Source organism: Marmota flaviventris, chromosome 9 (assembly GCF_047511675.1).
Source record: "Marmota flaviventris isolate mMarFla1 chromosome 9, mMarFla1.hap1, whole genome shotgun sequence".
NCBI lineage: Eukaryota > Metazoa > Chordata > Mammalia > Rodentia > Sciuridae > Marmota > Marmota flaviventris.
The window spans coordinates 81,834,533-81,861,356 of NC_092506.1; the positions used below are offsets into that span (position 1 = coordinate 81,834,533).

Genomic DNA, 26,824 nt, shown 5'->3' on the forward strand with positions numbered 1-26,824 from the left:
TGGAGCATAAAATGAGATAATGGGTACAAGGTTGATTTGATTGATCTGTTTGAAGCACTGAAGTCAATGTTCTAGGGAAGTGAGTTATGGAGAGCATGGGGTGGCTAGTTCTTAATTGCAGCCTGGAATGTCTCTGGAGTTAACAGTGGTTTTTGAGAAAGTCCTCACCTTACATACCACTATTAAGAGAGAGCAATAGCGGTAATTCAATCCTTTACCGTTTGCATGCGTTTTTATTTTTAATCCTTGCCAGATGTAGACTGGCCGTGAGCCCAGAGACTGAGCTTTTTCTGATAGAGGTGGTTTTGTTTTTGTCTCCTTATAGACAAAGAGTTCTTAAAAGAAAAGGAGAAGTTAGAGATGGAGTTAGCAGCTGTGCGCACTGCGAGTGAGGACCATCGGAGACACATTGAGATCCTGGACCAGGCTTTGAGCAATGCCCAGGCCAGAGTCATCAAGCTGGAAGAGGAGGTGAGACCAGGCTGGAGGGTGATTGGGTCAGGGAGGAGGGAGGCAGACTGAGGGCCTGAGGGCCTCCCCTTCCTTTTCCTACCCCTGCTTACTTTAACCAGATCCAGATCCAAGGAGTTGAGACCGGGGAGGGATGTGGGAAACCTCCCAAATATAAATGAATAAAAGCAGCGTTTATCCACCCAGAGCCAGGCAGAGTATGAAAGGCACACATGAATACCATCAGCAAAGAGCTCACAACCTTAAGCCCAGCCTGCAGCCCACTGGTAGGCAAGTGTCCAGAGCTGGCAATAAATATAAGAACAGGAAACCACTGGTGCCTATGCAGAGAAGGGACTAACGATTTTTGGAAAGTGTTCAGTCGCTGTGTCTTTAGGCTCCCGATTACATAGAAAAAGGCAAAAGCCTTCTGGTGGAGTAGTGTGGGGTGGTATCCCGTAGATGTGTTTCTAATTTCCAGAGGTTGTCTTGACCCATACAGTACCTCCTGCTCCTAGTCCAGGAAATTTGGATCCCACTCAAACACCGGATTTAGTAGAGTCTGATGAAATCACCCTTCAGCTTAACTTTTGTGATGTGCACTTTCCCTTTAAGCCTGACTGAGCAGTCAGAATAACCATTTCTAAGGTTCAAGCCAGAGGAGCCTGGCTGTGAGGTCAAGGCAGGAGAGGAAGGGAGGTGCATCCAGGCAGCCAGGGGCCTGTGCCCGCACCATCCAGCTCCCTGGGGGACACAGGCACCCCTGTGCTGTGGAGATGACCTGAGCAGATTCCCTCCTGGGAGGCAAACATGCTGTGTCAGCAAGAGGTTTAACTGAAACAGTCTACGTCAGTACTTAGCTGGATGCTTTGGCACACAAACAACCACTGTGCAACTGTGGTTGTTGAAAAAAGAAAAGAAAAAAAAAGTTTTCCCTTCAGAAAATGTTACCTGGGGCCAGGTAACTCAGATGTCCCCTCAAACCTCAGTACTTGAAGGGAATGCAGCTGGAGAGGAGGGATTTCGGTAAACAAGGGCCTTGCCCAGTAGAAGCCTCAGAAACCCCGTGTAGGGACGATTCTAATATTAGCGGGAGGATCCCGAGCAGCAGCTGAGTATTTCGCTTGTCACCACAGAAAATGACCTGAACCCTTGAAGGACAGGAGGTCTGTTCTGAGGAAGGGAGGCCTGGACTTATTATTGTCATCACTGAAATAATTTCCTGTGGCTCTGTCTTTCTGTGTGGAGCTGAGGACAATCATAATTTTTTAAATTGTTGTACTGTTAAAGTGAAAGCTGGCTGTGGGATCCTTGAAGACAGGCTCTTTACAATCGCCATTAGGGTTTCTTCTTGTCATGGTTTTTATGAAACATCCTTGCTTAGTGGCGTCACATGTGCCTGACTTCCAGCCTCACTGCTTGTTCTTAATAAGTTTCTTTTGAAAGGTCTTAATTCAGTGCACATGCCTACACTAGGTTACTGTGGTGGATGAAAGTAGATTGTAGAGCCAGGTGTGGAGGTGAGATGTGAGCCCCAGGACATACCAACTGTTTGACCTTGAGCAGGTCACTCAGCTTCTTCAAACTGGGTTTTCTCATCTCTCAAATGGGGATAATAAAGGATTTTACCTCCTACTACCTTTGGGAGGATTAAATGAGATACTACATAACACACCATGCTTGATGTGGTAGTGCTCTAAAAATGTTGGCTCTTATCATCACTGTTACAGATGCTTCTCATCATGATGTATTCCTACTAGACTTAAGGGTGATAAAAAGCAAAGGAGACAGTTCATGCCTGCAGTTGCTTAGGGATAATATTCATTCATTTATTCAACAAATACACATTAGGACACACTGCTCATTGGCCAGCAGGGACCAAAACAGACAAATCTCGTGCTGGCTTGTATTCTGTTGACTACATACTCAGGAAACTGTGTGTAGGGGAAAATGTACAAATGAACGGTACATAAAATATTGAGTCCACTGAGGCTTCTAAAAAGCACAAAAACAGTGCTTATTGGGTTCTCAGAAGTCTACTAAATTGAATGAGATGTTCAAAAGCACAATGAATGAAAGGGTTCAGATAAGAACTGAACCCCCAAAAGAGAAGTAGAAAAATCTTTCAAGTTTCTGTCCCTCTTTGTAAGATTGGAAATGCCTCCATTTTCTTCTAGTGACTTCCAAGAGGTCAGGGTATAGGTGTAGCATACAGCACTGCTGCCCACTCAGTCAGAAACAAGCAAGCTGCAAAGTCACTAACACATCCTAGCTTTCCAGCCTGGTCTCCGCTGGAGCTCAGGATTGGATTGCCTGCAGGGCATCAGCACACCCAGGTGCAGAATGACAGGAAATTGGATCTGGTGTCTCCCACCTGAGACCAGAACAAGTAAATGCCTCAACCTGATTTTTGGCATCAGCCAGTTCCCAGAAATCTAAAAATGTGCCTGGATTTATGAACACAAGCCAGACTCCCAAATGGAAAAAAAAAAAACAAAGTCTGAGGGTAAGATTTTGAAGTTGTTGTCATGATCCTAAATCCATGCCTGATGTGAAGTTGACATAAATCATTTCAACCTTAATTTCCATTTCCTCAGCCATTGTGTTGAGTGTTCGGTATGCCCTTCCTGTCTCTTCAGAGCTGTTAACTTCTCAGCTGTAAAGGACTCTGAAATCTTCAGGTGAAAGTTACTCCATAAATATCTATAATAAAAAAAATGTTTATACTCAAATGGATAACATGCATGTATACAAACACAATTCCCTCATTATAAAATAATTTGTATTATAGAAAAGTATTGAAATAATAAAGTCTTTACTTTCCATACAGAATACTCATACACCGAAATTACTATCTGACACACAGATGAACATGGTTAATGCTTTACATATTTCCTCCCAGTCTTTTTTCATGGACAAACAGTTGTGATGATGTTGTATACAAGTTTTGACATTATAGAATAAGCATTTCTTCTTGATATTAAAAACTTTTTCTCAACCTCATTTCCATTGCTATAATTAATTTAAGCAAAGATCAAACATTGAGCTCAAAACTGAACAAATTATCAAATGCAGGTATCCTGGAGGGTCTTCCATTTCAAACTTCTTAGCCACTCCAGGTGTAACTGATGACCTTTGTGTGAACTTTTTCTGTCACCAGCAGCCCTGGGGGACAGGAAGAAGAGGTGCACACAGCTGTGGTTTAAATAGGATCTCCAGGTAGTCCGACCCTTCCCTCGCCATTGAGAATGACGGGTCTCAATTCTGTGCTTTCTTTGCTCTTCTGCACTCAGCTGCGAGAGAAGCAAGCATATGTGGAGAAAGTTGAGAAGCTGCAACAGGCCCTGACTCAGCTGCAGTCCGCATGTGAGAAGCGAGAGCAGATGGAGCGCAGGTTGCGGACCTGGCTGGAGAGAGAGCTGGATGCACTGAGGACCCAGCAGGTGAGGGACAGGCTTAAGCAGCAGGTGAATTAGATTCTTGTCCAGAGGATGGAGGCCCCTGTGAGCCAGCCACTGCAGTCTGCCCTGAGTGCAGTGGGGGAGTCAGGTGGGCTACTCACTGTGGAGGAACACAGAGAGGAACAAAGGGGTCCCTGACTTGGGTCTAGGGGGAGGATGGAATTTGCCTTTAAATAGCTTCAGAGAGGAGGAGACGTGAGCTGGACTTTGAAAGGTAAGGTTTGGGATATTCAGGGGCAATAACAAGGAGGTAGAGGAAGAGGAGGATATGTGAAGGAAAGGGTCGTGAAACATCATGGCAAGTCTAGGGCGGTTTTGGTGCCGCTGTGAGCAGGCAATGCAGTGAGATCACGGTGAGGAGCATGGCTCCATCGCAGAAAGCCTTGGGTCAACTGGCGGGATTGGTCTTGTTCCTGTAATTAAAAGAGAGCCAACACCTCTGAGGTTTTTAAGTTGGAGGGGAATGTGACACAGAGGATCAGGGACAGAACCATCTAGAGCACAGATGGTGGCCAGGCTGAAGGCTGCTAGTGTGGTGTAGGAGCAGAATCCGTGGTACAGCTGAAACCACTGTAAGGGATTAGAATCAGAACATGGTGATCATCGAGTCTTCAGGGGAAGGAGCTCAAGACCACTCCTAGGAAGTGGCACTGGCCATAAGCTATTCCTTCTGCCTCTTCTCTGCTGGCAACAGAGAGGAGATAGTGGAACTCACCTCTGAGTAAGTGCTGAGTAGAACAATCCAGCTCAGGGTCCATGGGTGCTTCAGTACAGAGAAGTCTGCAAAAAAGCTCCAGTCCAGGTTCATCAAAGGTTCCCAGTTGCAGATGACCTCTGCCAACATGGTGGACAAAGCCCTTTGTAGAGCTGATGAAGGGTGTGCTGTATATTGGGATATCAGGGAAATGCAAGGCAGGCTCTGTGGAATTATCTACTGGATAGGGCATAGTGGTTGTGATTGAAACACTTGAAAACACTTGAAAGCATGAGCTCAGGTCCACTCCACCCTCTTGCCTGGCAGGCCATGCAGTTTCCACTGGGTGTGTGCACTTGGGAAAAGAAGGTGTTACCAAGATTGCCCAGAAAATCCAGAAACTCACCCCGACCTCCTACCACCTTGCCTGGTTGATGGCTTGCAAGGAGGAGTAGGTCTTTCTCTGGTCTTCTGAGACTTAGAACCTGTGCCACATATTCTGGCATCGGTTAAGCCCTTTGCCTGTTCTCTGTTGTTCAGTTACTGAGATCCGAACCTCCCCAACATGAGGGCAGGCTTCTCTGGTATCCAGTACAGTAGACCCTGGCAAGTCTTTGGCTGTCAAAATGGGCACATCTCAATATTTAGAGTCAAAAAGAATGTTCTTTTCCAGTTAATGTGCTAGCCACACCCTGCAATTTGGTTACTGAATTTGGCTCTTCTTTTGAGTGCTCTGAAACCAGACTCTGTTATCTTTGTGATGGATCAAGAAGAAATGTGAATCTGGAATTATTTGAAAAATACCATCATTGCCACAGAGGACAGTTCGCTGCCCACGTGCAGACTCGTGCTCTCTCACTCACATTATTTCCTCTGTCCTCCTCCTGCCATATGCAGAGGCAACTGACAGACTAGGCACACCTCAGAGGGCCCCAGTGTTAGAATCGAAGTTCTCCAGGGAAAGGGCTCAGCTTGCCATTTCAGTTGTCTTCAGGAACTGATAGATCTGCAGCTGTGTATGGCTGACATGAGACCAGAGAGGAGGAGACAATCTTTAGAGTTGAACAGAACATGGATGCTTGACATTTCTTTATAAAGAATATTGCAGTTTGATTTGTTTAAAATGAAAGTATGATTATATCCCCTGTGATATGAAATATACTTGAGATTTTCCTGTTGCCTTTGCCCTCTTGTTAAAAAGATACGCGTTACTTTTTTCTTTTAATAGTTCTTTATTTTCTAATTTTACCATTGAGTATACATTATTATATAACCAGAAAAGGTAAAAATATTACAAAATAATGCAACCAAATATTCTTGAGTTTTGCTCCAGTGCCATGTGGCAGATGCTGTAAAAGGTAGAGTCTGGTCACACTCAGGTCTGAAGCCCCTGGACAAGTGTGGAGCAGTTTTGCTGGCACCCGGCAGGGATGACTTGGAGCCCACTCAGGAACACAGGATCATCTGAGCATCGTGACCTTTCCAGGAAAGACTGTCCCAGGCCTCTCCCATCTCCTCCTCCTCACTCACCCACACAGCCAAGTATATGCCTGCCCCTTCTTGACTCGGACATGAGCAGCCTTGGGAGAGCTTCCACAGCCCACACCACACCCTGCTCCTTCACCCTCTGTGGCAATCAGGCATTTATCCCACCTCTTTAGAAATCACACTATAACAAAGCTGAAGTCACACTATAACAAAGCCTGGGGTCATCTCCACCCTCAGCAAAGCAGTAAGACCAGCCACTCTGTCTGGCCACTTTCCCCAGGACAAGATTCTGAAGAGTGGCTTAGAGTACTTAATGGATCAACACCCTACACAAAGGCTTTGTCCTTAGACTAACACTGGGATGCAGCTGAGTCTGTCCACCTGGCCCCCTCAACTACCTTGTCTATAAAGTGAGGAAAACTGATTATACTTAGCTCATGCTTGTAACAACAATTGAGAAAATCTGCACAAAAGCGCTTCTTTAGCAATTGGTTAGAAAAGGCAAACTCTCAGTGCTGCGTTTATATTAACATCATTACCTTCAGTGTTATTTGAAGGCTTAGGGCATTCTTGGTATCCTCTCCCAAATTCTCCACTTACCCAACTTTTCCACTGGAAAAAAAAAAAAAAAGGGTGACAAACAGAAGTAAGGCTGATTGAAGAGTCAGGGAGAGAAAGAAAGGTTAGGACTAGCCTATAAAGAAACTCAACTGATCTTGTCATTATAGGTCACATCTCCTCTACCACGAGGTGACATAGTACTTTAATATCAATAGAAACTGTGAGGGAGATGAAAGATAAAAATGGGAGGGGAAAAATTTATATATTTTAAAATTTATATATTTTAAGAGCTTTCAATTTCATCTTTTTTTTTTTATTTTTAAACAAAGAACTCTAAGTAATTTTCACTTCTTCCACAGTAGTCCTGTTGGATCTTATGAGAGAAGGTGGGATTGTTCTGGAAGTGAGAAATGAGACACAGGGAAGTTAAGGGGCCAGCCCAAGGTCATGTAGCTCACTGAGACATTCTTTGATGTGAGCTCATCGAGGGCAGAGATTTTGCCTGCATTGTTCACTGTTGTATCCCTGGCACATGGTACTTATGCAGTACATATATGTGGACTAGCTAAGTAAGTGGGTGTCATAAGCTGTCCTGCCTGACCCTCATTTTGATTTTCTAACTAGCAGACTTACTCATTAGCCCATGCTCTCTGTACTCTTGAAGGCTGAAACTTGTGTATTAATTACATAACTTGATGACCCAAATTAGGGGGACTGTGAAGAGTTTGTCATTATCTCATGTGAGGTCAAGAGGATTCTGCAAAAACAAGCCAGATGAGATGGTAACAGAAAAGATGTAGACAGAAACTGACAAGCATAGATGGCAGCTTATGAGGCCGTGGGAGCTCTTTCTTGGAAAATTTCTAAAAATAGAGGAGCTTCTCATCTGGTGGACTGATTCATCTGTCCTCCTGCCTGAGTCCGGGTGCCTGGCCAGATGGGATCAGTGATTTCCTGTACAGGTCAGGTGAGGACAGGTATGTGCCTTTCATTGTATTTTTACTTAAATGTCAGTCCCCGACAAGCTGCCTCTTTCTGGGATAATTTATATTTGGAATTTTTAAAAGCTGAATAGAAAATCCCATAGGCACATTTGTTTTCTTCTCTGCTAGGATTAGATTACATCAGTGCAGATCAATACCCAGCTGCTGTTGTAGGTAATTCGAGTCCTTTCTTAATCTAGAACATTATGTGGGTCTCGGTGAAACATTTAAGTACCTCTCACCTTGCAAGTAGCTCTACATTTAAAATTTGTGATCACTGGAAAACATGAGGGGAATGCATGTCCCAGGATGTACAACAGCTGGGATGAAATCATTCTCCTCTCAAGTGCAAAGGAAGCTGGCTCATGTTCAGACTGGGCACCTAAACCTGAGACTCTGAGATGTGACATTTCTGTTGCTGGTTTGAGTTTAGACTTTCCTGGAAAACCCCATCATCTCCCACGTCATGCTTCTTAGGGAAATAGCATACCTGAATTCAGAGAAAAAAATTCTGAAATGTGATCAGTCCAGGTAATAGCCATTTTATTTCCTCTTACCAACACAGATGAAAAGAAAGGGCCAGAAAATGACCTTGTCTTGCATTAGACATCTCTTGCTTTCACGTACATTATCTAATTTGCTTCTTATTCTCAGGCCTTTGGCGGGGCAAATCTTTATACCTCCACTGCCAGAGACTCTGGCATCTGATAGCAGGCATGTTGGGCATCTCACTCCTGCTTTCTGGCCTTTCCTTTTTGTCTTCAAGCCCCAGGGGAAGCAATCAGCTGGAATCACTTCCTTGAATTATGGAGAAGTGTCCTGGACATTGCTCTTGTATTTGATATAAGTAGACTGCATTGCCTTGGACAAGCCACTATTATCATGCAAAGTCCCTGAGCTGTGGAGCCAGACTCAGTTTGAATCCCAATTCTACTACTGATTGAGAGAATGTTACCATTAATTTAACCTCTCAGAAGCTTATTCTCTCTGTACAATTGGGATATTGTTTGTTTTACAGAATTGTATAGCTATTAAGTGAGATAGAGGACTGTGGAGGTAAGGTGGTGTGTTAATCAGCTTTTTCGCTGCTGTGGCTAAAGGACCTGAGGAGCGCAACTATAGAGGAAGAAGAGTGTATTTGAGGGCTCATGGTTTCAGAGGTCTTAGTCCATAGAAGGCCGGCTCTATTTCTTGGGGCTTGAGATGAGGCTGAGCATCATGGCAGAGTGTGTGGCAGAGGGAAGCAACTAACATCATGGTGATCAAGAAGCAGAGAGACCCCACTCTCCAGATACAAATATATACACCAAAGCCACACCCTAATTCCCACCTCCTCCAGCCACATCGGACCACTTCAATTACCACTCAGTTAATCCCTATCAGAGGATTAAATCACTGATTGGGTTAAGACTCTTACAACCCAATCATTTCTCCTTGGAACCTTCCTGCATTGTCTCACACGTGAGCTTTTGAGTGACACCTCACATCTGAATCATAACAGGTGGCATGGTGTTTGTATCCACTGAGTTCAGGCGGTACACATTGGAGAGAGGGAACATGGGCATGATAGGGTTGTGTGTGAATTGCTGCAGGACCGTGTGTGCTTCATGTGGGTAACTGTGAAAACAGGGTTGATGTGGTCAACCTTAGAGCCCATTTTGAGCACCACAATGTTATTTCTGCTTATCCAGAAACATGGAAATGGCCAGCCAGCCAGCATGCCAGAATACAATGCTCCGGCCCTCATGGAACTCGTGCGGGAGAAGGAGGAGCGGATCCTGGCCCTGGAGGCTGACATGACCAAGTGGGAGCAGAAGTACCTGGAGGAGAGCACCATCCGTCACTTCGCCATGAGTGCTGCAGCCACTGCTGCAGCTGAGAGGTGAGACAGCGGTGCTCTGCCCATCAAAAGAGCACCACTGGGAAGAACATCGAACCAAAACAAACAGGATCCAAAGTGGTCCAGAGGCTCATCCCTGGAAGCAAGCTCAGCTAAAGATAATCTCTTAGAGGCTGCAGTGCTATTGGAGAGTAAATGGTGTACATTCCTGGAGGATAATTTGGCAATGTGTACCTTTCCTTTGGTTTTAAAATTCTCATCTAGACATTTGTCTTAAGGAAATCATCACATGAGTGCCTAAAGAGTCATGTCCAAGGATGTTTATCCCAGTGTGGCTGAAAATACCAACACATTTCAAACAGCCTAGAATCTAACAAGAAGAGATTAATTTAATAATATGAAGTGTACCCACACATTGGGATACTATGTGATCTTTAAGAGTGATGTTGGGAAAGTATATTTGTGATTCTTTTTAATACTGGGTCTGTATCATGAGCCAGAGGAGAACATAGAATCCTCGTCTTGACCCTTAGAGCAGGTATCCTCATTTTACAAGTGAAGGATCAAGGCTACGAGAGGCCCAGTGGTGGGTTCCATATTGTGCTGGTAGGTAGTAGAGGACCTTGGTCACATGGATATCTTTCTGACCTAAAACCTGATTCATGTAGTTCAAAATCTTTTTCTGCTGTTCAATGTTTACCTCTGTTGTTTTACTTTCTCTCTGTAGGTAAGAAGTCTTTTTCTTCCTTTAAAATTAGCTCAAAATATGCCATAATCCACAAAAACCACTCACAAAGACTGTTGTCCAAATGAGCAAGGCAGTGCCCATTGCACTTCGACTGCTGGGCCTTAGCTGTAGTCCTAATGACTGCTCATACTGAGTGGCTTTGCTTGGGCTGGTCAGGCCCTTCACTACCTTTCACTCAGTTTACTTTTTTCCCAGAAGTCATATTGGGCATTTAATTTAGTTCACCAAAATGTAGGGTCAGTACATTTAGAGGGGAATCTTCAATCTCAAAGCAACATTCAGAAAACCAGACCTCTTAGAAAATGAGAACTATTGTTCTGCTTGGAATGGTAAAAGCCAGTTATGTAGTCAGCTCTTCATTGCATTGGGATAAAAACTTATTTCTTCTCTAATGAGTATAGGAAAGCCTGTGTCCATGGAGGGGTTATTTTATATAAGCTGTTTATGGGCTCTCAGATTCATCAGTAAGTAAAGAAATATCCCTGGTAGCATGCTCAGATGTTAGCTCCTGGGACTGGAGAAAGCAGAGAAAGCAAAGATTGCCATCTCATGGGCTAGGTGTCTCCACTGGGCACCCCAGCGTTCTGCACCTGGGAAAACCTGCAGACTCGTGGAAAATGACCACTTTGAAATCATTTTCTACCATGTATATGTTGCTTCTGTATGTCCTTGCTTTGAGGGAAAACCACCTAGAGTGTTCATCCAAGTGAGACTCTGGGAGTGGAAATATACAACCTGAGAAGATACGAATGCTCCAGAACTGTGGGGTGAAAGTTGAAGGGAAGTCATGTTTTCCAGCCCAGTCTCCGTACTCTATAGGTGGCAATAGTGAAGCCCTCTGAAATATTTGTTGATTTTTACATAATTGGAAGATTTTTATTTTCAGCTTTTTAGGGTTTGGGTTTTTTTTTTTTTTAACCTTTTTGAAATTTTTAATTAATTTATTTATTTGTATGTGGTGCTGAGGATCAAACCCAGGGCCTCACACATGCTAGGTGAGCACTTTACTGCTGAGTCACAACCCCCAGCCCCCAGCTTTCTTTCTTTCTTTTTTTTTTTTTTTTTTTAAGCTGGTAACTACCTTTCTGTCCTAGGTATGAGAACAGAACATCATACAGTTAGAAATTTGGCCTTTTTTAAAAATAATTTTTTAGTTGTTGATGGACCTTTATTTTATTTATTTATATGAGGTCCTGAGAATCAAACCCAGTGCCTAGGCAAGCACTCTACCACTGAGCCATAACCTTAGCCCAAATTTGGCCTTTTTTTAAAAAAACCACATGTATCACTGTCAGTGATGTCCCTGGGGGTTTGCTTTCTCTGTGTGGGTTTAAGAGGAAAGATTTCTGCACAGGGAGGCAGGAGATCTGCATTCAAGACCTCTCCATTTATTGCTGATTGTGGGTATAAGATCTGGGATAAGCCTTTTGAGGGTTTCTGATCTCATGTATGAAATGGAAATTATAATTCTGGACTGGTTAAGAGCAGGGAACACATTCCTCTAACTGAGGATGTTAAAGTGCCCATAGCAGTGTACCTGTGTCACCCTGGAGAGATGACAAAGGGCCCTTCATGTATTATTATTGTTTCAACTTCTATTAATTTTTCAGATTAGACTCTGTTTGGGATCTTGGGTCCTAAGGGGATGATTGGAACTGGACCATACAATCAGAAGTGGTGGATAAATAGACCCTGTGATGGGTACAGGGAGGAGCACATAAGAAGAACCACACAGACCCTCTCACAGATTCTAGGCCCAGAGTTGTTCACTAGCCTTCATACAGGAGGAAATGGCTCTTATCTCAGAGAATGGTAGTTCTGTGGGATTTTTCCCAGTCTTGTTGTTCTTTGCCCTGTTTGGAGGCCTAAATGGAGAGTTGGAGTCCCTTTCTACCATCCCTCCCTCCCCCCCACCTTGTTTATTTCCACATATCCTCTTCAAGCATCTGATAATTCTGTGGGAAACTGCCCTCCCCTTTGTAGCCTTACCCCTTCCCACAGCCAGAACAAGGGTGAGGGGGCTGGATTCAGAGATGTGCAGATATTTACTCCAGTTTTAATGTTCTTTTCATAGAAAATCTCTGAAATGTCAGTGTTGCCTTTCTGTTGATAACAAGGTGGCGCAGTGGGGTGGGGAGAAAAATAAAGCATTTTTGAGAAAGGTTGAAATTCTAAGCTCACGTCTAGTTGCTGAATTGTTACAGATAAATTGGTAAAAATTATTATTTCCAGCTATTAGTTTTGTGGCTTTTCAGCCACTGGTACATGGGTCACATTTATAAGCAGTGATCTTTAAACAAAGAATATAATTTTTATAAACTAACTGATTTTGTCATCTTTATGCATCTTGCTGCCACTGATCAGGATTGTTAGTGGCTTAACTTATTTTCCACATGTGGAGAAGGTTTTGAAACTTTTTATGAATTTCAAAGCAATGCATTATTTACCTTCAATGTTGTTTTCATCTAATTGTGCCTGCTGTCCTTACTTGTCAGTATAAGCATGAATTTTTAAATTTGTGGTTCTATGTGAGTTCTCCAAAAGTCAGTTGGTTGAAAATGTTTCTAGTCGCTAATTCCTATATTGATGAATTTTGTGCACTATAGAGTAATTTTATAATTTTGTAAATATATTTAAAACATTTTTTGCCTTATTATTTGCTTTTATGATATGTTTTCAGTCATAGTTTGCATTTTTTGAGGCACATTCTACATATGTACCCTCTTTATGTGTACCTTGGCTGAAGCCTGCTTCATAAAGGCAAATGAAACTTCAAGAAGTGTAGTAGAATGGACATGGACATGGGAGTTATCACTCTCTGAATTTGAATCAGTGTCCACCATTTACTAATTGGGTGTTCTTGGAAAAGTCATCTGGCCCTGGTTTCATCTGTACACTGGGGGCTAATACCTGCTACACACATTATAAGAACTACATGAGAGACCACGTGTACCATGCTTTGCCCAGTCCTGCATGAAATAATGCTCATTCATTGATAGCTCTTGTGAAAAAGGGGCCTCTGGTTTTTTTGTTGTTGTTTTGTTGTTGTTTTACTGTTTTTGGATAATCTAGAAAAAGCTTTAAGGCTTTCAATATGATTGTAGCCTTGGAATATGAAGTTAAAGAGATGTGAAATATTTAGTTGGATTATTTCTTATGAATTTAGTATTCACATAATCAGGCATTATTGTGTATCTTAACATATATCACAAAAATGGCTCATTATATTTTTGCTTATCACTGAATTTGGAGAGATTAAATTGACAAAATTAGTGGTAGGAATAGTTATCATTTGAAAAAAAATTTTTTAGTTGTCAATGGACATTTATTTATTTATTTATTTATATACAGTGCTGAGAATCAAGCCCAGTGCCTCACACATGCTAGGCAAGCGCCCTACCATTGAGCCACAACCCCAGCCCAGGAATAGTTATCTCTGACCGGCTCTTTTCAGACACCTGCTTTCGGATGAACTGCTTTTTCATTTACCTACATCTTGTCCTTGTGTTCTCTCTGCCCACCTCAACTGAACTTTCAGTACCATGTGTCTGTCATCTTCATCTTTCTTCCCGGTACCCTGTATGTTTGTTACTTTGAACTGACCTGAATCCTAGGCAAGAGCCCATAAAACAAGAAGGGAAGCAGCATAGAGACAGGAAGAGAGAATTCAGCATGGGGCCTCTCTGCCCAAGAAGATCAATCTCAGCATCTATCCATTACTGAATCCTTTTGCTTTTACTGTAAAATACCGAAATACTGCTGTGTAGATGATACATACAGGTGGAACTTTTAACTCTGATTGGAAGAGTGAGATGAGTATGAAAAATCCAAACATAGAAACACCAGTAAATAAAATGATAAAGTATCCCCGTGCCAGTAGATGAAATCCATAGGTGCCCCATCTATATATTTATAACCTACCACATAGATTAATATGCAAAGTTCTTAGTAGAAGGGTCAGACAAGTTTGATATTGAATTCTATTTTGCTTTCCCTAGACACTATCTTACTTCTTTCAAGTTCAGGAGGCGAATTGGCCAGGATATAAGAAAGGAAACTGGGTGAAGGAGTTTGTGGATGTTGTTAGCATGCACCCTTTGGTTGCCTGTTCATGAGCATTTGCACATTTTGTTGGATTTGATGAGATTGATAAATGAGCGAGGAAGTGGAGACAGGAGGCTTTTAAGATCCAGGGGAAGGTAAAGAGAAAATCTCTGTTCCATCATGAACACCAGATTGTCCATTCTGTGTCTGTGTTGAAAATAAGCAAGAAGGCTCTGTGATCCAGTGCATGTCCTGTGTTCCCAGGGACACCACCATCATCAACCACTCAAGGAATGGCAGCTATGGCGAGAGCTCACTGGAGGCCCACATCTGGCAGGAGGAGGAGGAAGTGGTGCAGGCCAACAGGAGGTGTCAGGACATGGAGTACACGTAAGGGACCTCTGTGTGCAGTGGAACCCTTGGGCACCACTCTGACAGCTTACACTTCACCCAAGTGGGACCATCAGCTGCTATAGCACCCCCACTATAGCCCTTTCAGAGAGGATTGCTTCTCTGGCCTGTTCTGAATTCTGTGAGCTTGAGGTCTCCAAAGACTTTCACCTGCCCTGGAGAGAAGGGAAAGGTTCACACCTAAGCAGGTGGCTTCACTTAGCAGGAGGACTGGTGTTGGTGCTTTTGGGGGCATTGCTGCAAGTCAGTGTAGGCTTTAGGATGGAGGCTGAGTGTAAGGAAGGGAGAATTTAGATGCCTGTGCTATTTCTGGGTGTACATCTCTTTTACCTTCCAGACTTTATGGGCTGGAAAGGAGAAACCAATTCTATTCCAAAGATCCAGAGGTTTTTGAGCCAGAGTTTACATATTCTAGCCAAAGATAAGGAACTTGGTTAACTCATTCTCTGTGGGGCTGCACAAGATTACCTGCGGGCTTTTTAACGTTATAAAACTAGCCTGCCCCACTTGACTACCTGAGGACCTGTGGAGATGTGAAAATAGGGTTGCATGGTTGAGCCATCAGTAGTCACTATCAGAGTTGTGAAATGAACTCAGGTATTTTCTGGTTCCCACTTTGGGCCATCCATGAGGGAAAAGAACCTTCTTCCATATCTTCATTTTCCCCTTAGAATGTGAAGAAGCTCACCCGTTTGAGCCTTAGTTTCTGGGTTCCTCTGTTGCTTCCCGTACTAGACCTGCTAAATGTGGTCCCAAGCACATTGGTCCAGGGAGTCTCTAGCAGGTGGCCATGGTCATTCTCACCACACCTCCCAGAAGTCCCACTCTCTTGAGGTGTCAGAGAAAGGTATGCCCTTTTGACCTACTACAAAAGACCCACCTTATGCAATTTGAAAATTCTGAATATTTGAAGACTTGTACTGTACTTGACTCTCCACCCTGAGTTTCAGTTTAAGTCTCCAGGACAACCTGAGAAATATGTTTCAGATTTTTCTAACTAAATAAACTTTATTAAGACTGTTTTGATTTGTTTCACAGTATTAAGAATCTCCATGCCAAAATCATTGAGAAGGATGCCATGATTAAAGTCCTCCAGCAGCGATCCCGTAAGGATGCTGGGAAGACTGACTCCTCCAGCCTTCGGCCAGCTCGCTCTGTCCCGTCCATCGCGGCGGCCTCTGGGGCACACTCCCGCCAGACCTCACTTACCAGCAACCAGCTGGCCGAAGAGAAGAAGGAAGAGAAGACCTGGAAAGGCAGCATAGGTGAGCCCCACTCCTCCTTCAGACCAGGATCTAGAAAGCAAGATCACACAAGTACTGAGAGGCGGTCTTCCTGCCATTTGTGGGACACAGGAATTTCCCTAAATATTTCCTCATCTTAGTTTACTCCTCTGTAAGTTGGGACAGACAATCAGTCATACTTTGGTTGTAGAAATTAAATGGGCTATGTGGAAGCCCTGTGTAAATTCTGAAGGCAGCAGAGTAGTTGTTAGCCTTAAGTGGACCCATGTCATTATTGTTGAAATTTGAGGTGACACACCAAAATGTCCTAATAGAAAAGGCTTAGATACATCAGGCCTCTCAACTGGGCTCTGCTCCAAGCCTTTGCTTCTGTGTCTAGAAAGAGTTCAGGTCTGCCCTGCTTTGCCCCATGGGGCATGGGAAGGCCATGTGAGATGACGGGGAAGCATGTTGGAGGAAGTGCTCTCAAGTGTGAGGTGGTGGCTCTTGCTGTGTTGTTGTTGTTGTGCAAGCAGAATTTTGAGAATTCTACAAGTGTGGTCCTAGCCAGAAGTGGATTTCCTGAAGGGAGGGCAGTATTCCTTGACTGCCTGGGTTAGTGAGGAGAGGAAGTGGGCAGCTCGCTCTCTCTCTCTCTCTCTCTCTCTCTCTCTCTCTCACACACACACACACACACACACACACACGCTCTACTCCCTTCCCCTGCATTCTGGCAACTCCAGGGATCTGGCCCTTCTTTGATGCATGTACCTGGGTCAGTGTGTGTTTTTGTTTCTCTGCTGAGCCCAGAGCCAACTTTCCCCAGCACGGGACCCCAGAGGAGCCTGGCTGCTTTGTTCCAGAGGGGATAAGAGCTTCCATATGAACCCAACAGAGTTGGGGGGATCAAAGGCTCCTAGCTAGAATCACTGTTTGAAGTCCCTCCACTGGTGGCCGTAGCAGCCCCTGCCCTCAAAGGAAATTCACTTCAAAGAGGACATGTGTGGACAGCAGCTGGGATCATCAAACCCCATCCCAAGGACACTTAGCTATCCTAGCCCAGTGAGAGAGCAGAGGCGATGCTCAGGCAGCCCTGGTTAAGGAGTTTGAAATTTGCTCAGCTCTGGTGGAAATGTCTCTGGGAGAAGCCCATGTTTTGACCTACAGCCAGGCAAACACTCTAGTGTCTTTTCCCCAGGATTTAGCAGTTCTAAATCAGGTCTGGGAGCCACAGACCTTGACCTGAAGGAAGAGTGGCTGTATTGTCTGCACCATATTCCTCTCTGTTATTGTAATTGGTGTCCATGTCTCACAAAAACAGGGAGGGACCCCTAGGGTCCAGGCAGAGGCATTCATTCAGTCCCCCACATTTTTGTCTTCTCTTACCTGATCAGCTTTGGGAGGAGGCAGAGATGACAGTGTCCACCTTCCTTACTGCTCAGAGGCTCATAGGAGAGAAGCTGCCTAGTGATTTACTCAACCCATTCACCCTGAGAACATCTTGTCAGACTCCAGAGTTTCACCAGGCAGGTTCAGGAGGAAAGAGTGTAGGCTGAGCTCCAGATCAGGCATGGCTAGGTTTGACTCCCTTCCTGTTGCTTCTTAGCTGAGAGAAGTTAATTTCTCTGAGCTTCCATTTCCTTCTCTGTTGACAGAGGATAAGACCTACCTCACAAGAAAGTTGTGGAATACAAAGTAAGATAATGTGTTAAGCCCTAGGACAGCAGCTGGGATCATCAAACACCATCCCAAGGACACTTCGCTATCCTAGACCAGTTAGAGAGCAGAGTGGATGCCCAGGCAACCCTGGTTAAGGAATTTGAAAGGCCGGTTGCCCTTACTACTCAAAGTGTGGTCCGTGGACCGACAGAAAGGCAGAGAAGCTCAGGCCCAGTTCCTGCATCATTTCTTCATTATAGCCATACAGCCAAGTAATTGCCAGGCACGTTGCATTTTGAGAAATATAACATGGTCACACTGAAATTCCCTGAGTTATGAATGGGCACCTTGAACAGCTCTGGCAAGAATACCTTCTGAATTGCTGGGTCCTTACTAAGACAAATGAACAAATACTTGATTGTGCTTACCACTTCTCCTATAGACCAGAGTTCTGAGTGCTGGCACTTTTCTGAAATGTGTGCTCTATTTAAAAATAGAAAAGTTACCTTCCTATCCAGCTTTGTAGGAAGACTGAGGAAAATAGATGCCTCTGCTCTCCATACCTCCCTCCTCCAAGCCAGCATGCCCTCTTTCCCACCCCAGCCTCACCACTTTCTGGGGAGGTCAAGGACAAGGCTCAGTGGCCCTTTCCAGGAGCCCAGCTGGCTCCTTCTTCTTGGGGGCCATAGCTCTGTGGGGGAATAACATGTACGACTTGGTGGTTGTCCCAGCCAGGGAAGACATTTGTTTTCGAATCTGGCAGTAGGAGACACACGACTGACCAGTCAGGGTCACTCCAAGTGAATTTTGGCTGACTAAAGAAGACACAGACACAGAAAAGTACCTTTTCTTTGGGTTCAGTGACCACTCCTCAGCCACAGCTCCCACAAAGGGGGCAAGGCAGGCAAGAAAGAGAGTGAGCATACCTAGAACCTGAGTTTTATTGGGGATAAGCCATTCAAATGAGGCAAGAGGTCAGGTTTCAGGGAGTTGAGTCTAGCTTCATGATGTCTTGCTGTCAGCAGATTGACTGACGTCTTGGAAGGTCACACCCATCTCATGTGCTATGTGATGATCAAAGGCAGAACAAGTGAAAGGGATACATACTACACAGCCCAGACAGAGCAGCATCTCAGAAAAGCAAAGGGCCAGTGGGAACATGTCTAGGACCAGGGAGGCCTTTTAATTTTCCTCAGGTGTAGCATGTCTCCCCCAGAATCTCCCCGGGACATGTTGGGTAAAGTAAGTGTGGTCTCTAGAAAGCCTTGCAGGAGTCTCCTCACTCTTTCCTGTAACATGTTATTTGTTTGTGGACACCATCCTATGAATAATTTCATCCTATGACTTTTATTATAACCTGATGACTCCTCCTCCTCTGCAGAAAAAAAAAAAACTACCATTTTTTAGAGATGGGACTGAGTCGCTCACGTTTTTATTCTCTCAGTGTTTGTCACAAAAAGTGTGTATTAAGTGCTTGGTGAATGAGTCAATCAATGAACGAAGCAATCCTCAGTCAAGAAGGAAACAATTTCCAGGTTTCGTTTTTAAAAGAAAAGAGAAGACTATCACTGAAAAAAACTCTTTTTCTGCCCTCAGGGTTGCTGCTGGGGAAAGAGCACCATGAGCATGCTTCTGCCCCTCTGCTGCCAACTCCACCGGCCTCTGTACTGTCCCCTGCGGCTTCTGTAACGTCAGCCAGCAGTGCCCACGTGAAGACAGGCAGCAAGGACAGCAGCACCCAGACTGACAAGAGCACTGAACTCTTGTGGCCCAACATGGCCTCGCTCCCCAACCGCGGCAGGCTGAGCACCACCCCCTCCAACAGCCCCGTCCTGAAACACCCAGCCACCAAAGGGACTACAGAGAAAACCGGTATGTCCTCTATGTTCGAGACCCCACCGAGCCATGTGGGCCCTGGAAGGAGGTTTTTGTTGAGCTGGAGAGGGAGCAGCAGCACTTATAGGCTCTGCTTACTCTTTGTCATCATGGTGATAAAATGTGCAAAGACACTCCTAAGTCATTACCATGTAAAATGAGCACCCAGCTCCAGTCCACCCTGTAATGTTTACTTTCCCCAGAAGGAGCGAGGACAGCACCTCTGAGGGATATTAGGGTATGAGTGCCCTCCAGTACATTTGGTCCCCAGGTTCATAGATGGTGCCTTCAAGGCATTAACTTGCCAAGGATCCAGGCCTCCGTGGAAGACAGGCTCATTGAAGGGGAAGTCGAGTGAACTCAGAGTTGCTTTAATTGCACCACAGCACTTGGGCCAATTCTTATGAGTTGTTTTAAATATTTAAGAGAAGAAAGCTAGGGAGGGTGAGTCCAAAGTGTCCAGGGGAAGAGTAGACTTGGCCTTGGACAATCATAATTCTGGGAATAGCTCTTTTCAGGAATTCTTTGGAGGAGGTGGGAATTCCTTGGGGACATGTGTTACCTGTTTCCTCCAAGGGGGTGTGGTCTTTGTTTTCACCCTCCAAAACGGACAGGTAAGTTCAGTATTGTCATTTTTTGTAGATGTAATTCTTGGGATATGCTTTTCCAAGTAAGAAATGGAATTTGTAAGAAGTGCCTAGCCTGTAGGGAGTGCTTGGTGGTTTTGAGTGGAGGGAGAGTGGGTGTGCAGGTTCTGCACAAAGGCCCAGTGTCATCTTTTCCATTTAATCCTCTTCCATCAAGGTCCTCATTTTCATTTGTATCTGAATCCTGGTCTAGTCACTCATCGTTTTTCCACTGTGAGATGGATTACTTAGGCCTTTCCTGAATACTCTGTGGTGAGTGAGACTCCCAGGAGAGCCCCAGCATTTGAAATGAATTTGTTGTAGAGAGAGCTCATAAAGCCTCTGCTCTTCCTGAGGAATGCTGATGTTATTCCCTCTCTATTTGGCAGAGAACTCTTCTGGCCACGGGAAGTCACCGGAGCACAGAGGCCGCGTGAGCAGCTTGCTGCACAAGCCCGAGTTCCCTGATGGAGAGATGATGGAAGTTCTCATCTAACTCTGTCATCCCTGCTGAATGTCATTATGGAACACTGACAAACAAGGAGAGTGGCAGAGGAAAAGAAAGATCAGGAAGGTTGCAGATGGGAAACCAGGAATGATATGAACTGATAAGATTTCAGATTAATAAGAACATTTTTTATAGTTGTTAAAAACAAGAGACCTACGTGACTGCAGAGAGAAGAGAGAGCTATGCATTTTTAGAGCATATAGCAGAAGGGAGAAGATATGCATGTAGGTTTGGAAACAAAGTTAAGAAGAAGAAATAGGAAATGGAATTTTTTATTGTATAGAAATTGTACCTCCTGGGAAGGCTCTGTGTATACCCCATTCTCTGGTTATAAACAGATAAACCTAAACATGGGCCTTCCTTGGAATATCCCCATTCTCCTTGCCTCTTAGCATGTTTGGCTTAAGAAGAACCTTCTAGAAATCTCTAGAGCCCATCTTGATATAATGTAGCCCGCCTTACCATTGTGGGGTGTCCCATGAGTGTGTGGAGGTTTGGCAGCAAGAAGAAATGTCCAGGGTCATGGAGAATTTCAAAGGCGGGCTTCACCTAATTACCTCTTGGGTTTGAATTTTCAGGAGATTTATGGGCTTCTTAGGTTTTCTGGATTCAGCAGTGTTTTCTAAACAGGATGGGAGCATTATGATCTTGGTCTTTATTTTCCTTCACTTCTCTTGAGTTTCTCTGCTTTACTTGCTGTCGTTTTACTTTTTCATTGTTCCGTCATTTGTTTTCTTTTTAAGACATGACAGCCTTCCTTAGGTGTGGGACTTAGGACAGCAGCATCTGACTGTCATCCTTCTTGCTATGTGTAATAATGGCCAGTAGGACAAGCCACCTGCTGGCTTCCCGGCTGCTTTCTCCACCTTTGCACAGTGGGCTGCAGCTGTGAATCTCATGCTGACTGTCCGCTTTGACGGGACAGAGGGTTCCGTAGGTCACTGTGAGATCTTGCATCAAGATCACGGCACTGGCTTTTTTGTCTCACGTCATCTTTCTTGCAAGGAACCTGACATCCCATTTTTCTGCTAGGGTAAGACTTTCAGGATAGCTCTGCAGGAAATGGATGACAGTTTACAAACAGTCGTCTCAGTGGCATGGGGAATCTTGCCAGGCACCTTTGTACTACTTCCTTATATCTGGGGCTCACAAGCATGTTTACCACTCTCCCCTGCCCTGCACACTCCTCTGCCTGCTGTTGCGGAGCCTATAGACTTCTCTGCCTCAGCTTCTGCCATGAACTTGCTTTGTAATCTGTCAGGCCAGTATGTATACAATGTGGTCAGGTTTTTTCAAGATTTCAGTTGTGTGATAGTGTATCCAGAGTAAGACAGAAATGCCATGGGACAAGAGCCAGGAGTGAGTGAGGAAGTGGGCCTCTTGCACCCCTGCTGTGATGTTCACAAAGCTGCCCGTCCAAATCCAGGAGATGCTGGCTTAGACAAGAGGGGAAGCTCATCTGGTGTCATCTGCTCTTGCAGGGTCCTGAATCTTTCTCCCAGGTCAGCTGGATCCATGCTTTCCCAGGCCCCTTTCCTCATGCTTACTTTGGAGAAGGGGATGGAGGGGTGGGAGGGAACAAGCCCTAGGTTTAAGACTTCGGTACCTCCTAAATGAGCACTGAAGACAATACTACTCAGAAACTTAGCTTGGGTAGCTTATTTTAGGACTGATGATCACAGTGTAACTGGGCAAAGTTAGAGCATCCCCACATTGAGGTAACAGAAAGAAGACGAGAGGTGAGAGCCAGAAAGGGGAGGGAGGAAACACATGGCTTGGCCAGAAGGCCTCTGATCTGTCTAACATGACAGAGTGATTGGGAACTAATGCTCCGAGCCCTGCTGTGGGGTGGGTCCTGAGCTTTGTGCTACCTGCTTCTCCTGTAGTCTCACGTGGAACATCAGAGCAACTACTGTACAGAATGGGAAAGTGAGGCAGCTCTGAGACGTGAGTTGGCTCCATGCCCTGGTATATGGGAGAGTCCTCCTCAGTGGGGAAAGGGTTAAGTATGGCTAGGGTAGGGATGGGGCAGAGGGATCCCACCAGTCTCTGTTCCCCGTCAATTTTTCACAGGAATGAGGCTGAGTGAATCGCAACTAACTCTCTTAATGACATTTGTACCCCTATTAATGTTGGATAGAGACCAGAAAGCAAAGTGTCCAATGATGGGAAGTCACCTCTGCCAGCTCCACTGCCATGACTGAGCCACCCCAGACTTAGGCTGTCTCCCCAGCAATGGGTAAAACCGAGAGCCATAGCCCAGTTTCCCCCCAAAGCCTGATCTGCATGTTCCGAACACGAGATTGGCATTCTTGGGCATGAGGCTTGCTCTCGTGGGACCCCCTGCATCGTCAAAGATCTTTCAGAATACAGATGGAAACACCGTTTTTCAGGGCTTCAATTACAGTTGTGTGTGGCTTGTGCCAGTCTTCTTTTTTCTAACCTATTATGACCCCTCCTTGAGAAAGGGGATCTCTGGCCTTCATGTGTTTTCTTCTGTGGGAGATCTCCTGACAGCCAGGGACTTTTCAGCATCGTTGTTTGCTTGAAACCTAGCTTGCCTGTAGGACAAAGGGACTACAGGTGCTGTACGATGTCTTACATCATCTGATTTTGAGAAGAATGCTAGCTGTATTTTTTAATACTGACCATATGTGAGCACTGTAGTGAAATCTCCCTGGGTTGCAGGGGTAAGTTTACTGTCCTCATTACAGGAATGCAGAAACTGGCTCAGGAGGGAGAAGTCTCTCCTCAAAGCCTCACAACCAGGACAAGCTAGGATTTAAAGCAAAGGCTTAAAGAGGAGCCTAAACCACAGGTTTCCTGGCCTTAAACATGACCTGCAGCACTTCATCTGGATTCTCTGTGACTTTGTAATGTGCTTGTAAACACACACACACACACACACACACACACACACACACACACACATCTGTCTGCCACACCTCTCAGGGCCTAAGAAATAGGACTAGACCTAAAACTTCTAGAATTGCCCATAAACACCAGGCATAGCTGGAGATCTTTGTGTTCTATTCCGAGCACAGCTACAAAATATATCTGAAAAATACTTACAGGCTGTGGCTGTGGCTCAGTGGTGGAGTGCTTAATACCTACCAAGAGAAGCCCTAAGTTTGATTCCTGTAGATAAATTAGTTGGTTACATAAAAAAAAAAAAAAAATGTTCACATTTTCTGGAGTTCTAGACTTTTTCAGAAGTTCCCAGGGACATCTGATCATATAATTTGAGGATCCTGTCTCCAGATGAAGGGTAAAATAAGACTTTGGCTTTTCATGAAAGTATCCCAGAGTAATTTGGCTTCATCCTTGAATGGGTTGTCGGGTCGTTTCTGTGTGATGCCAGGGTATGAGATATGGAATATTAGAAGTTGTTGGGTTTACTAGACATTCACTAACTAGCTAGTTCTGTACACAAGAACTATTACTGCTGTGGATTCACATAGCTAAGCTGCCAGGAAAAACATTGTTTTTCAAAAATCTCAGAGCATGTACAGAACACTTGCTCAGCATTTTCTTTTCTTGGCATTCCTTCTGCTTCCCACAGCTTGGTGGCCAGTGACAGTGTGGAGTTCACTTGTTCTCTCCATGCCTGCCAGGTAGGGCTGCCTAGTTCTACCCAGGCTTTGGTTGGGAGGGCAGAGATGACAGAGCCCCTCTGGCTACAGTCCCATGAGGGCTGCCCTTTGGAACCCTTGTGAGTCTACAGGGCTAAGAATGGATATCCAAACAGTTGCTCCAAATAAGTTCTGAACTTGGAACAGAGAACTTTGTGGATCTGTTGCTCAGGAAAGAGGCTTTCAGAATGTCCCTGCAGCCAGTCATTACTCCTATCCATTCTCACCTGGGTTGGCCTCTTTCCCTGGGTCCTTGTGAGGCAGTCACTAAAGCACCTTTTTGCAGTGCAGGGGGTATGAGAAGTTGTCCTCCCTGACAGCCTTCAGAATCCCAGAGGGGATGCAAACATAACTGGGGCTGGGGTCCTAGGAGACAGTAGAGAAGAGATGGGGTTTAAAAGATTTCAAGACAGGCAGCTCACATGGGGACTGCAAGGACCTATACTGAGCAAAGAGATATGCTTCCCAAAACCAAAGTCGTGCTCCATGTCTGCACTGGAGCAACTGAGGAGCATGTTTTTCCGTGTTTCCTGAATGACATTGTACACTTCGTAGGTAAAGGAGTCTTGTGGCCATTTCAAGTGGGATCTTATGAGAATTTTTAATGGTGAAGGCTTTAAGAAGCCAGAGAGTATCTACCAATAGCTTCTCCATATCCCCAAACCTGAGGCAACCATGCTATATCCTTTATAAATGTTGACTTTCTTTTCTTTTTCTTTTTTTTCCTGCTAATTAATCCATGTGTTTGAAATGTTTTCATTTGATGTGAGAATTGTTTAGTGCATTTGCCTCTGGTGTGTGGATCCACAGAGATGGAAAGGATAATTAAGAAGTTTCCAGAAACTGGCCAGCTGGGAGCATGCAAAGGTCAGCATTTCAGTAAAAGAATTTCTTCTGGAACTAATGAGCAACTTTTCCTCTTCCTTTTTAAGAAGTGTACCCTTTTCTTATTTAGTAATTTAATGATATATTAAGATGTGTACATGTAAGTGCTTACATATGAGGTATGACTCTAGGGTTGTGAGTAGAATTTCTTAATATTCAGAAAATCCAAGTGTTTCATCTCACCCCATCTTCCTTTAAAATGTGTCCCTTTGGGAGACTATATACTGATGACTGCAGTGCTGTCTAAGTAATGAAAACACTTTGGGAACTCCTCTGTTAGAGTGACCTTCAGGACATGATATATGTTCCTTTGATTCCCCTTAGAGGTGAGGAATCTCCATCCTTTGAAGATGGATTTAAGTTTTGGAAATAATCCCAAGTTGTTGTCAGCACAGGTGAATGAATAAAGTTTGCAGTTAAAGTAAGTTAGACCATTCTTGTTTCTAAAAATGATCTTGAAGTGTCTTGGAATGAGTCTTTGGATTCAGAGCCTCTCAAAGTGCCCATTTAAGGAAGGACAGTACTCAGCAGAATGTGCAGCTTCTAGAGAATTCTGTTTTAGAAGGCTGTTCTCTTGCCATGCCTCGTATGTGTTCACATCTCTGCATACACGACAGATGTAAGTGCATATTTGTTAGTATGAATATCTGGTAGGTATTCTTTAAAACTGAGTTAGACTTAAGAGCATGTTATTGTCATGTATGCTGTGACTGAGGTGTTTCTTTGTCATGAAACTTTGCTTCTTCACAGAGTTAAACACTGTCCTCTATATAAGGCAGTACATATACAGCATATTCTTGTATCAGCTGCTGAAGTTTTGACGCCCAGTGTTGTGTTGACATGTAATTTTGCCTAGGATTCTGTTCTCAGATAGACACCTGTGAGTATTTATTACAAAGCAGAATGTAAGCAGATTTATCCACAGTGGTTCTATTTAAATCAAGGTGGTTTTCCTTTTAGGGAGGGACACTGGAGCCTCTTACTCAACGAGGCACTTAACAGAATCTGTGTAAAATTCTGTGACACCAGGGTGAGCCAGGTGCGTTCCACCAGAATGATGGCGCCCTCAGGCCACTGCACCCCCTGCCTGAGCGTGTGCTCACTGTGCCTGGTTGTCGTGTGCTGTGTTCCTCCCATAGAATCTGGCATCGAGTGTGACCTTTTGTCACCTTCATTTTTGCTGGTCTGCATTGAGGGGTGGTGTACAGCCAGATGGATCTGTGTACAGAGTGGGGGGGGAGACTGAGAACATGGCGTGTCCCCCACAGCAAATGTGGATGCTGTCGGTCAGCCAAAGATTTTCCTATTCTTTGCTGCTTAAACTTGTGCCTTAATATTGTATATAATAAATGGATAAAATGGCAAAGTGGCTCTTCTGTCCCTCTCACTGGCTCTTTTCTTCCCCAAAGAACGTACATACTGGGTGCTCAATAAATGCTTCATTTCACTGTGCCGCATGGAGGCAGCACCACTGATTGTTCCGCTCCAGAGGCCTTCAGCGCCCCCTGTGGGCCTCAGCCCACACTGACAGGGAGCTCATGGTTCTGAGGAGGAAATGAGTCATGGTGGCGCTGGTCACCTACCCTCCGGCTTCCTCCAAATAAATCAAGAGAAAGGGAGTTCAGGGGACAGGGATGGGGGGCATGTCCTCTTTGATCACATGCTAGCATCCTTGTCGGGGTTCCAGGACTCAGAGTCTGCCTGTTACTTCTGGAAACAGCTCTGCTTCAAGGATT

General features: G+C 44.6%; 1 protein-coding gene across 2 annotated transcripts in view; it reads left to right on the forward strand.

The window, feature by feature from the left end:
- Positions 1-25,887, forward strand: part of Amotl1 (angiomotin like 1) — a 132,518-nt gene extending 106,631 nt beyond the window's left edge. For both annotated transcript variants that reach the window (XM_071616632.1, XM_027951410.2), the window contains 7 exons: positions 326-471; positions 3,744-3,893; positions 9,329-9,519; positions 14,534-14,659; positions 15,719-15,945; positions 19,159-19,434; positions 20,453-25,887. In XM_071616632.1, coding sequence (XP_071472733.1) covers positions 326-471; positions 3,744-3,893; positions 9,329-9,519; positions 14,534-14,659; positions 15,719-15,945; positions 19,159-19,434; positions 20,453-20,559 — 1,223 coding nt within the window. In that variant the 3' untranslated portion in view covers positions 20,560-25,887. The remainder of the gene's footprint in view (positions 1-325; positions 472-3,743; positions 3,894-9,328; positions 9,520-14,533; positions 14,660-15,718; positions 15,946-19,158; positions 19,435-20,452) is intronic.
- The last annotated feature ends 937 nt before the right edge of the window (positions 25,888-26,824 follow it).